Source organism: Drosophila takahashii, chromosome 2R (genome assembly GCF_030179915.1).
Source record: "Drosophila takahashii strain IR98-3 E-12201 chromosome 2R, DtakHiC1v2, whole genome shotgun sequence".
In the NCBI taxonomy this organism is placed as follows: Eukaryota; Metazoa; Arthropoda; class Insecta; order Diptera; family Drosophilidae; genus Drosophila; species Drosophila takahashii.
The window spans coordinates 21096108-21108764 of NC_091679.1; the positions used below are offsets into that span (position 1 = coordinate 21096108).

Genomic DNA, 12657 nt, shown 5'->3' on the forward strand with positions numbered 1-12657 from the left:
CCACGTGGTATAGTGGATTATCCCAAGCAAAGAATTACGCAGCGGCTTTGTAGTTAATGGTTTAATCGTTATAATAGAACTGAACTCGTGATTGTACGAGTATACACACTTAAGAACAAGAGTAGGCAGCGAGAGGGAAAACATATGTTTAAAGCTCGCTGCTCGATATACATACATTCTTGTTATATATCAAGATATTGTTACCGAACAGATTATGTTATGCTTACTGTTAAATACAATTTCAACACTTTTGCTTAAGCTATACATGATCTGCGCTATTGGAATCTACTAGTCCAAGGGCTCTAACAAATTTACAATGCTTTTGCTTACATAAACCTTTTGTTAACAAATCTGCAACATTTTCTTCTGTAAATACATGTTTTAAATTTATTTCGTTGCTCTCAACTTTTTCTCTTACACACAAAAAAAAAACTTGGTAAAATCAACTGTAATAATTGTCAAACAGGCCCCAACCAGCAAAATTGTCAATTCTACTAAGTAAATAGTCATTTCACAACAACAAAATACACACAATTAGCAAAGACACAAACCCAAAGCAAAAACAAAATACACGTAACTATTTTAATAGTTACGTAACTATCTTTGTTGGTCAATTTTACCAATCAATTTTTTTTGTGTGTACATAATGAAACTTTATGTCTATGTGTTTGGTACGCTTATGATGGATCGGGTTTCTTGCAATATGATGAGAGCTGATGTTGTCTCCGAAGATAGTTATTGGCTCTTGGTTTGGCCAACCCATATCCCCCAGCAATCTTCTAAGGTATATTGCCTCTCTAGCTGCAGTTGACAGGGCAATATATTCCGCTTCTGTGCTGCTCAAAGCAACGACGCTCTGCTTCGTTGAAGACCATGAGAACGCAGCACCAGCCAGGAAGAAAGCATATCCAGAGTAAGACTTCCGGTCCAGTTGGTCGTTCGCCCACAGTGCTGCCATTTTGTCCTTTTTCCGGACAGATCTGCCCTTTTTTTAACGACTTTATCCGGAAAAAAATTCAAACATCCCCTATCCGGAAATCTGTCCTTTTTTCAAAGATAAGGTTTTGAGTGTTCTTTTTGCTAGTCGAAAGTGTATAAACCTGCTTTTATATGCTAAAACGCCGTTTTAACCATTATTTTTACAGTTCGGCACTTTAAAAATAATTCTTTTTACAAATTATCAAAGAGATGTATTGCAGTCGATGGACTTTCTTTATAGTACGATTTTTTCTGTAGCAAAAAAATGAGGAAAACACTTTAAAAAGTTCTCAATTTTTACTCTCAGCCTTTTTGTCAGAAAAAAATTTCATATTTGAACGACTCTTATTCGGGTTTGACGCAGATATTGAATTTTTTTGTATTACCAATATAGTTACTTGAAATGCTTTTATTTTTTTAATATTTAGATTATTACGTATACGCACAAAAATTGACCATGGTAAAATGATCAAACGAAGAAGGTTGTGAGTCGGGCGCAATAGATCATTACATAATTGAATTTAATATAAAATCCATTTATATTAAGTATATATATTACCCATTGGTAAAAACAGAAAAATGGAGGCGCATTTACTTTTGTCCTGTTTTTTGTCCTTTTTTAAATTGTTTGTCCTCTTTTTCCCTGTTTTTTTTTGGCTTTTCTGTCCGGTTTTTCAAGCTGAGTGATGGCAGCACTGTTCGCCCAATCCGCATCTGCAAATCCTATTACTGATCCTCCAGACTTCTTGTAGACAATACTCAAGTTTGATGTCCCCGCTAAATATCGCAACAAGTGTTTAGCTGCAGACTCGTGCTCGATGTGCGGATCAGTGTTACGCTGGGATAGCTTGCTTACGGCATGTACAATGTCAGGTCGGCTCAGAACGGCTAAATACATGAGAGAACCGATTAGTAATTGGTACTTGGTGATATTTACCTTAACGCAATCTGTATCCTTGCAGGTAATATGGAATCCAGCGTCTAGTGGTGTTGCTGCCGGTCGGCATGCTGTCATGCCATACTGATCCAACAAGCAGTGAATGTATCTCTGTTGGCAAAGAGTTATACATCCCGTATCGCCATCTCTGTTGATTTCCAGACCCAAGACCTTTTGACCACGGTGATGTCCTCCTCACTTGGGCAAATGATGATAAGATCATCCACGTATACGGCTATGTAGCTGTACTTGTTCTGACTTTCTTTGATGTATAAACAAGGTTCGTTTCTGCTTCTGTTGAATCCAATCCTCTGCAGGGCTTCATCTAATGTGCTGTTCCATGCACGTCCAGGTTGCTTTAGCCCATATATCGCTTTTCGTAGCTTTAATACACAGTTGGGGTTGCGATTGTCAACAAAGTTCGAAGGTTGTTTCATATACACGTCTTCGTGTAGCTCGGCATTCAAGTATGCGTTTGATATATCAACCTGATGCATATTCAGCTGCTTTTCTACGGCTACAGCGAAAAGCATTCGTAAAGTTTCATATCGGATTACAGGAGAATATGTTTCCCAGTAGTCTATACCAAACTGTTGTCCGCAACCTTTCGCTACCAGTCGAGACTTAAACCGTTCGATTTCGCCATCCTTGATTCTTTTGATGCGAAACACCCATTTTGATCCGATGGCCCTCTGCCCCTTGGGCAGATCTGTTAATGACCAAGTCCCGTTGGCCTCGAGCGCATCCATCTCTGCTTGCATTGACGTCTTCCAGTGTTTGCTGTACTGGCCAAACAGTGCTTCAACCGCTGTGTTCGGAGTTTCGGCGTCTTGAAGGCTGTTTATGTTGTTGAGCATTTGGAACTCCTTCTTCGGTCTGCCAGGGTTGCCCGTCCTATTTATTTTCGGCCTTCCAGGACCCCGACGAACTGCATTTTGTGAGGATATCGGCATATTTTCGTCCTGGTTTGGGACTGCCTCGCTGTGTACTTCATCCTGCTCATCAGGATCACTTGCGCTGACAAATATATCCTCCTCTTCGCCGCTGTGTGTAGAATCGCACCTTGGAGAGTGCTGCTGCTGGGCTCCCCTCTCTTCGTCCTCTGGAGTTGTGGATCCATCGTTGTTGGCAGCTCCTTGATCTACTTCCGAAAGACACTCAAGGCGAATGATATTTGAATCGAAGTTGGGTATTTGAGGACTATCATTTTTCTTGGCAAACTCACCTTCAACAAGTTTGACATCTCGTCGCACAATTATGCTTCTGCTCCCTGGGTCATACAGCCGGTAGGCTTTTGCTGCTTGAGAGTATCCTACGAAAATGTACTCTTTTCCTTTTGGTTTGAATTTTCCTCGTGACGTCAAGTCCAGGGCAAATGCACGTGAGCCGAAAATCCTGAGATGCTTCACTGAAGGTAAACGCTTGCTCCACATCTCGAATGGTGTTTTTTCGTCCAGTGATTTTGTTGGGCACCTATTTCTCAAATAGGTAGCTGTGCGTACGGTTTCCGCCCACAAAAATTCATCCAGATTTGCATGAATAAGCAAACTTTTTGCCATCTCTACGATGGTGCGGTTAGCTCGTTCAGCGACACCGTTTTGCTGGGGTGTATAGGGTACAGTCAATTGTCGTTTAATTCCGCAAGAGTTAAGAAATTCCGCGGATTCGTTGTTGACGTACTCCTTGCCATTATCACTCCTCAGCTGTTTGATTTTCCTTCCTTTCTGGCATTCCACGTAGGTCTTGAACAGCTTAAACTTCTCCAGTACTTCATTTTTCGCACGCATGAAGTAAACATGGATTTTTCTAGAATAATCATCTATGAATGTGACGAAGTAGCGGTTCCCGGCCAATGATTTCACATTCATGGGCCCGCAGACATCCGAGTGAATCAATTCCAACACGCTTGTTGAAATCATGTCTGCCCTTTGTGGGTGTGGTAGCGCACATATCTTCGAAATGTTACATGTATCGCAGTTAATGTTCGTTGGCACATGTTGAATATTAATCCCGGTCACTAGATTCTGATCTGCTATTTGTTTTAAACTTTGAAAGTTTACGTGGCCGAACCGATCGTGCCATTTTGTTACTAGTGTATTTTTTTTTGCCATGCAAACACTATCACTGTGCGAACTCATTTCGAATAAATACAAATTATTCCGCTGCTGCGCTTGTAGCAGCTCAAAGAAGCTGGGTTGACAAAAATGAAATTTTTTAAATTTGAATAGCGGAATCGTTTGCCCATCTTTTGCCCATGTTTGCCCACCAATTAGTTTTTTTTGCCCACGTCCAGTTTTCGAGATATAAAATTTCGAAAATTTTCGAAAATTTTCGAAAGTCACAAATTTTTGGAATTCGATTTTTTTTTTTAATCGTAAGAGAATCGTTTGCCCACGTTTGCCCACCTTTTAGAATTTAGAAAAAATTTATACTTCAAAAGTTATCTTAATTATAAGTTTTTCCTTAAGAAAAAATCGTTTGCCCACCCTTTAAAACTGAATATTTTTGGAAAAAAACGTTTGCCCACCTCTTAAAACTAAAAAATATTGACTGAACACCCTTTAAAAATACATTTTTATAAAAATTATAGTTTGCCCACCTCTTAAAACTAAAAAATATTCACTGCCCACCCCTTAAAACTAAATATTAATGAAAATAATCGTTTGCCCACCCCTTAAAACTAAAAAATATTCACTGCCCACCCCTTAAAAATACATTTTTATAAAAACAAACGTTTGCCCACCTCTTAAAACTAAAAAATATTCACTGCCCACCCCTTAAAACTAATTTTATATAAAAACCATCGTTTGCCCACCCCTTAGAACTAAAAAATATTCACTGCCCACCCTTTAAAAATACATTTATATAAAAACAAACGTTTGCCCACCTCTTAAAACTAAAAAATATTTACTGCTCACCCTTTAAAAATACATTTTTATAAAAACAAACGTTTGCCCACCTCTTAAAACTAAAAAATATTCACTGCCCACCCCTTAATACTAATTTTATATAAAAACAAACGTTTGCCCACCTCTTAAAACTAAAAAATATTCACTGCCCACCCCTTAAAACTAATTTTATATAAAAACCATTGTTTGCCCACCCCTTAAAACTAAAAAATATTCACTGCCCACCCTTTAAAAATACATTTATATAAAAACAAACGTTTGCCCACCTCTTAAAACTAAAAAATATTTACTGCCCACCCTTTAAAAATACATTTTTATAAAAACAAACGTTTGCCCACCTATTAAAACTAAAAAATATTCACTGCCCACCCCTTAAAACTAAATATTAATGAAAATAATCGTTTGCCCACCCCTTAAAACTAAAAAATATTCACTGCCCACCCCTTAAAAATACATTTGTCCACGTCCAGTTTCAAAAATATGGGATTTCGAAAATTTTCGAAAATCAAAAGGTTGAATTTTTCAAATTTTTTTGTATGGAATTGTTTGTCTATCGTTTGTCCACGATTGTCCACCCTTTAGAATTTTGAAAAAGTCAAAACTTTAGAAAATACAATGTGCATAAAGTTAGCAATGCAACTTTTGAAAATGCAAATTTTTTTCTATCGACAATTTGCCGTTATTTTTCCGTAAATTATTTGTGAAAGAACAAAATTTGCCGCTCAATTATTTCTAAAATTATAAGAAGTTCTGCTAAGTTGATATCAATTTCCAAAATCATTTTTAATAGGAATTTGCAGTTATTTATCCGTAAATGATTCGCGAAAGAAAAAATTTAGTTGCTCTTGTTTTAACATTTTTTTTTTTTAAACTTAATTGTTCTGAATTATTTGAAAAATTCAACCTTTTGATTTTCGAAAATTTTCGAAATCCCATATTTTTGAAACTGGACGTGGACAAAAAAACTAAAAGGTGGTCAAATGTGGACAAACGATTCCCATATTAAAAATTCGAAATTTTAATTTTACCCGACCCAGCTTCTCTGAGCTGGTAATCGGTTTAAAAACATTTTTAAATTAATTTTTAAGAACTGGGCAGTCAATATTTATTAGTTTTAAGAGGTGGGCAAACGTTTGTTTTTATATAAATGTATTTTTAAAGGGTGGGCAGTGAATATTTTTTAGTTTTAAGGGGTGGGCAAACGATGGTTTTTATATAAAATTAGTTTTAAGGGGTGGGCAGTGAATATTTTTTAGTTTTAAGAGGTGGGCAAACGTTTGTTTTTATAAAAATGTATTTTTAAGGGGTGGGCAGTGAATATTTTTTAGTTTTAAGGGGTGGGCAAACGATTATTTTCATTAATATTTAGTTTTAAGGGGTGGGCAGTGAATATTTTTTAGTTTTAAGAGGTGGGCAAACGTTTTTTTCCAAAAATATTCAGTTTTAAAGGGTGGGCAAACGATTTTTTCTTAAGGAAAAACTTATAATTAAGATAACTTTTGAAGTATAAATTTTTTCTAAATTCTAAAAGGTGGGCAAACGTGGGCAAACGATTCTCTTACGATTAAAAAAAAAAAATCGAATTCCAAAAATTTGTGACTTTCGAAAATTTTCGAAAATTTTCGAAATTTTATATCTCGAAAACTGGACGTGGGCAAAAAAAACTAATTGGTGGGCAAACATGGGCAAAAGATGGGCAAACGATTCCGCTATTCAAATTTAAAAAATTTCATTTTTGTCAACCCAGCTTCTTTGAGCTGCTTGTAGCACTATGTTTCCTTTTTCATCTTTGATAACAGCTTTGTATTTGTCGAACACTGTGAATTTACCGTAAGCAGCGGCTTGGCTTACTGATAAAAAATTCATGTGCAACGTAGGAACGAACAACACCTCTTCCAACCGAATGTTTACGTTTTCCGCGCAGAACACAACTGCGCCAAAACCCGAAGATTCTATATACTCTTCCGCCGCAAGCATTATCTTTGACTTCCTTTCGATAAATGTACTAAATAAGTTTTTATTGGAGCACATATGTGAAGTCGCACCAGAATCAAGACACCATACAAATTCGTTTTGTTTACACACACTTATATGCATTAAGCAGTTCGATTGCAGTTTTTCGATAGACTCACTATCTCGGCAATCTTTCGCGCGATGACCGATTTTTCTGCACTTGTAACATTTTCCATTAAACTGAATTTTCTCGTATTGTTTTTCGTCTTTGCTGGCTTTTCCGCGACTTTTGAAAACTGTACCCTTACTTTGTAAGTTGCGGTGTGCATATACCGCTTGATCAGTACGTTCTCTCTTATCTCTCTCTTCTTTTCTCGCTCCTTCTTCTAAAAGCTTTACCTTAACTGTATCGAAGCTAGGTAACTTGTCCCGAGTTTCGATTGCTACGACGAAACTCCCCCAACTACTTGGCAAATTGGACAATAACATGATGACCTTCAAGTCATCTTGGAGACGTATTTCAAGTTCGGCCAACTTATCGGTAGTTTCCGTAAATGCGTTTATATAACTGTTGACACTTTCACCGTTATGCAGATTTAGCCCCAAGAGTTTTTGATAGAGCTGCACCTTTTTGGCTGGACTGCCTGATGCATGAATTTCCCGAAGTTTCCGCCATGCCATGTATGCACTAGAGCAGTGCTTAATATGCATCAACTGTGTCGGCTTCACGTTGAGGATCAGGATCAGGCACACTCCGAATTGTCTAGGGGCTTAGTAATGCATCCACTTGCAATACTCCACAAATCCTGGGTGACGAGTATGCTCCGCATTGATATCGACCACACGTCATAGTTGTCTTCTCCCAATTTTTCTATTTGAACAGACACACTCATTTTGTTAACGAACCACACTTTACGATTTATTGACGTTTAACAAAAATGTACACCGTATTGAGTTCTCGAGATGACTTTGTCGAATCTCCGTATTTAAACCACTGTATATTGCCGGTTTTCTGGGCCCATAACCTTTGTTAGAAATTGCCACGTGGTATAGTGGATTATCCCAAGCAAAGAATTACGTAGCGGCTTTGTAGTTAATGGTTTAATCGTTATAATAGAACTGAACTCGTGATTGTACGAGTATACACACTTAAGAACAAGAGTAGGCAGCGAGAGGGAAAACATATGTTTAAAGCTCGCTGCTCGATATACATACATTCTTGTTATATATCGTTATGTTACCGAACAGATTATGTTATGCTTACTGTTAAATACAATTTCAACAAGAACAAAACTGCATCATTACTTTTCCCGTAAAAGCAATAGGAGTGGGTGAACTCCCAAAAAGGGGGTCGTCCGTAGACTTTTGTCCGCCACTGTATGTAGTCACGTCACCAGGGATCGCAAGTAAGAATTACTTTTTTAAAAAAATTGACAAATAAGTCTTATTTTTCAATTTTTATTATAAAATAAGACTTATTTGTCAATTTTTTTAAAAAAGTAACTCTTATAGGGTCTTCCCACAGAGCTCCATCCACCGTCTACCATCCGTTGAACGGATGGTCCTTAAGGTTTTGCCGTTCCGAAAATTTCCCAGTTAGTCCGCCATCCAATTTTAACGGACTTTGACGGGCTCTTTTATGCGATATTTAGGCGATGATTTTTCGGTGCAGCTCTGAATTCTTCTTCTTGACAGTGAGAAGTGGAACATTCACAGCGAAAATGTAAACAAGAATGGCAGGGAACATTTGAAAAATGGATGGCGCTGAACAAACAGGTATGCACAATAAAAGCTATTTTAATTTATAATTATTCATTGTTATTAATTTTGAAGTTGAAATTACGCGAACCAACACCGGCAAGCTGAGGTGGACTGTGAAGATGGAGCTCCTGCTGATCGACGTTTGGCAGGAGAACGTCGAGCAGTTGCGAAGCAACCGCAAAAATGTCCATATTTATATGGAGATGGCCCAGTCTATGATGGAGGCTGGGTTCGACATAGATTACAAAGACGTACGGACAAAAATTGAGAACCTGACCAAGTAGTACAGGTAACTTTTATTTGCAACCGTCGTTAATATATTCTAAAATAATTCCAATATGTTAATCCTTGCAGGCAGGAGAAAAATAAGTGGTGGCGCTCCTTCTTCGTGGCAGCACTACGAGTTGCTTCACTCGTTCCTGGGTGCATTCCGCATCCACAACACGGAGAAGTCCAACTTGGAGAACGAGAGTATGTCCCCAGACTTAATTTATAGTTTATTATTAACTAACATTATGTATTTACTGCAGACTGGAATAAATACTTTGTGGAGACATTGGATGAGGACCCCGAGGACAATGTAGCCTCTATCTGCAGCGGAAGCCAACGCTCAGGAAGCAATGGGCCCCCTGCAAAGCGCGCCAAATTAGACCACAAGGCCGAGCTTGTAGAGATAGCCAGGGACAGGCTGGATGAGCAGCGAGCGCAGACTGAAATAATGTCTAGAATGGCAGACAGCCAAGCTCAGTTCCAAACTGATTTGTTGGAGCTCTTGAGGTGTCAGAACAACTAGAAACAATAAGAAGTAGCTAATCAAATTAACATGAAGTTAGAATAAAACAAAATCAAACATATTTGTATTTAATAAACTTTATTTATTTATATTTTGGCAATATTGGGCGATAGCTGATCGCACTCTTTCAGCAGGCTGGCTGAAATCTGCCGACATATTGGTACGCAACGGTTGTTCGCGTAGGTCGCTGGCAGTCGGTTGCCAATTTTCATTAATTGTGCTGTTGTGCTCATTTAAAATATTATGCAAAATGCAGCAGGCAAGAATCACTCCATTATTGTTTTTATAATGGCTGTCTAAACCTTTCCCGATAAACCGGAATCTTGCCTTTAAATGGCCGAAAGCATTCTCTACAACTCGCCTGGCTTTAGAGAGATTGTAGTTGAAATTCCGCTGCTCTGCGGATGCAGTTGTGGAAAAGGGATATGGTTTCATCAGTGTTCGCGAGAACCTAAAGGCCGAGTCCCCAATAAGCAGCACTGGAACTTCTACGCCGCAAATTTCTCTGGTTTTCTCCTGAAGAAAAGGAGTAGAGACCATTTTTCTGGCCAGGCTAGACCTTTGGAAAATTGCAGAGTCGTGGCATCGCCCTGCAGATCCGATGTTAACGTAAGTGAATCTATATCTGTAGTACATATAAAATATAAGAAGACTGTTGAGCACTTAGAAAAAGGTAATTTACCTGTAATCCACGAGAGCGAATAGTACAATTGAGTACCAACCCTTGTAATTGTGATGGTCTATTGCTTCTGCTGCTGTCGGTTTAATTTCAATGTGGCACCCATCTAAAAAATGTAAATTGTTATAGCCATGAACTAAATTGATGAAGTGATGTCTTACCAATTGCTCCTAGACACTGTGGAAACCCAATTGCTTCGAACCCCTTGACACATTCATCAACTTTTTCTGGTGTTAGGTAGTCGGGAGACATAAACTCACTTCCTAGCTCCAATATGAGAGCCCCGCAAAATTCGTGGAGAATTTTGCACACCGTGTTTTGTGCCACTCCGAAAAGCCTTCCAACGGATCGATATTCCGAGGATGATCCCAAGGTATATAGGGCAATAGCAATCCTCTTTTCCAGAGGAATTGCAGCTCGCCAGTTTGTGTCCTTTTTAGCCAGAACTCCAAGCCGATCCACCAAGAACGAAAAGGTCTTCTTCTCCATCCGAAAGCTCTCTTTGAAAAATGCCTCGTTATTTTCGGGTATATCCTTTTCCCAAAATGTCCCGTATCGCTTCTGTTTAATATGAGACGAATAGTTTAACTTTGTTTTTAATAGAATTTGACAAAACTTACCACCATCCACACACGTCTTGGAATTTGATCCTTTCCTGAAAATATTGCTTCATACAGCTCCAATTCGTCATCATTCCACTCCTCTGCATTGACTGCCTTAAAAAGCTGTAGCAAGTTAAGGTTTTGCTGTTGAACAACAGCCAAAATAGTCGAGAAATTGTTCATTTTAATTTTAATGTCGCTCTTCAAGAACCTTTGTTTATGTTTTGATGAGCCACAGCTGTTCAGATCAGCTGTCATCGGATGGTAGATGGTGGATGGAGTTCTGTGGGAACACGAGTTTCACATTCGTCAAAAATCCCAACCGTTTCACACGGATGGACTCTATGGGAAGAGGCTATTACTTGCGATCCCTGCACGTAACTATTAAAATAGTTTGTTTGTTTTTTGTTTTTGCTTTGGGTTTGTGTCTTTGCTAATTGTGTGTATTTTGTTGTTGTGGAATGACTATTTACTTAGTAGAATTGACAATTTTGCTGGTTGGGGCCTGTTTGACAATTATTACAGTTGATTTTACCAAGTTTTTTTTTTGTGTGCAGGTAGTATAGAAGTCGGAACCGACCGGATCGGACAATTATTTCTTATAGCTGCCATAGGAAGGATCGCAAAAAAACAAAATAATTGTAGCTTGGGTTTTTATACCCTTGAAGAGGGTATTATGATTTCAGTCAGAAGTTTGCAACGCAGTGAAGGAGACGTATAAAGTACATATTTATATTCTTGATCAGCATCACTAGACGAGTCGATCTAGCCATGTCCGTCTGTCCGTCCGTTTCTACGCAAACTAGTCTCTCAGTTTTGAAGCTATCGGCTTAAAACTTTCCCAAAAGTTTTCTTTCTTTTGCAGGTAGTATATAAGTCGGAACCGACCGGATCGGACAACTATATCTTATAGCTCCCATAGAAAAGGTCGAAAAAAAAATCGTTTAAAAAAATTCTAGCTTCGGTGTTTTTTGAAATATTACCTTCTACTCTTGGAGATTTTATTTTTTAAATATTTCTAAATTTCGAATTAAATATTTAAAAAATCGGACGACTATATCATATAGCTGCCATAGGAACGATCGGAAAATTAATGGAAAAGTAATAGGAAATAAATTCTAGCTTCCTTGGTTTTTATTGTATTCTCTTCTACTCTAGGATATGACTCTTTTTAAATATTTTTGAATTTCAATTTTAATTTGATCAAAATCGGACGACTATATTAGAGCCCTGCACGAGTAGAGTTTAAAACAGCTCTGAGCTTGAGCTTGAGCTGTTTGTTTGTGACTTTGGAATCATAGGTCATGGGATCATAGAATCATCGAGTAAGAGATCCTCCCATGAGCCTATGATTCCAAGAGCCCTTTCAAACAGTTCGGCCCGAGTAGCTCATGTCAAAAAAACAAACCAAACAAACAGCCCACGTTATTCGAACAGAAATAGCTCCAAGGGCTTAATGTCAAACATTTACAATAAACAAATATACAGTATTTTATTTACAAAAAGAGAAAACGATTATAAGAGAATCATGGCCGACCGCCAGTACTTTTTTTAGCAAAAAATCGCGGTCCGTAGGGGGTAATTTTTTTTTTTAGCGATTCTTATTCACTAGTAGAAGCAGCAAAATAATAATCCTCGGTGGACCGCGATTTCTTAAGAATCAAAAAAAAGAAGAGACGGTTACAAGAAAACTATGGTCGACAAACAATTTTTTGGCAAACTGTTAAAAAAAATTGCGATCCATCGAGGGTAGCTATTTATTTATAGCGATTCTTGGGCGGAGAAACGTTTTATTATTTTTTAATTTTTAACAAAGATAATTGTTGAAGAGGACAACATATTAAATCGAGTTGATCTTAAGATATTGCGGTTGCATAAAAAGCCACAAAAATCCTTCATCCAAATTAATGCAAAATAAAAAAAAAAGGTTTTTTCAGCTCCGGTCGAAAAACTGAGCTACTCGAGCCCATGATTCCATGAGCTAATGATTCCATGAGCCCTTTGTTTTCGAACGAGTCGAGTAGCTCATTGTAAAATTTTAGGAG

General features: G+C 37.9%; 2 protein-coding genes across 2 annotated transcripts in view; one reads left to right on the top strand and one right to left on the bottom strand.

Moving 5' to 3' along the window:
• Positions 1-8531: 8531 nt before the first annotated feature.
• On the top strand, positions 8532-9331 carry LOC123002546 (uncharacterized). Its single transcript, XM_044392912.1, has 4 exons — positions 8532-8553; positions 8611-8818; positions 8897-9009; positions 9069-9331. The coding sequence occupies exons 1-4, from the start codon at positions 8532-8534 to the stop codon at positions 9329-9331; spliced, it is 606 nt and encodes a 201-aa protein (XP_044248847.1).
• A 78-nt stretch (positions 9332-9409) lies between these two features.
• The window catches only part of LOC138912208 (putative nuclease HARBI1), a 43692-nt gene continuing 40444 nt past the window's right edge, over positions 9410-12657 (bottom strand). Inside the window, exons 2-5 of the mRNA XM_070212079.1 lie at positions 10631-10895; positions 10172-10571; positions 10014-10116; positions 9410-9956 (exon numbers count right to left, since the gene is read on the bottom strand). Of these exons, the coding sequence (XP_070068180.1) occupies positions 9410-9956; positions 10014-10116; positions 10172-10571; positions 10631-10870 (1290 nt within the window). The 5' untranslated portion in view covers positions 10871-10895. The remainder of the gene's footprint in view (positions 9957-10013; positions 10117-10171; positions 10572-10630; positions 10896-12657) is intronic.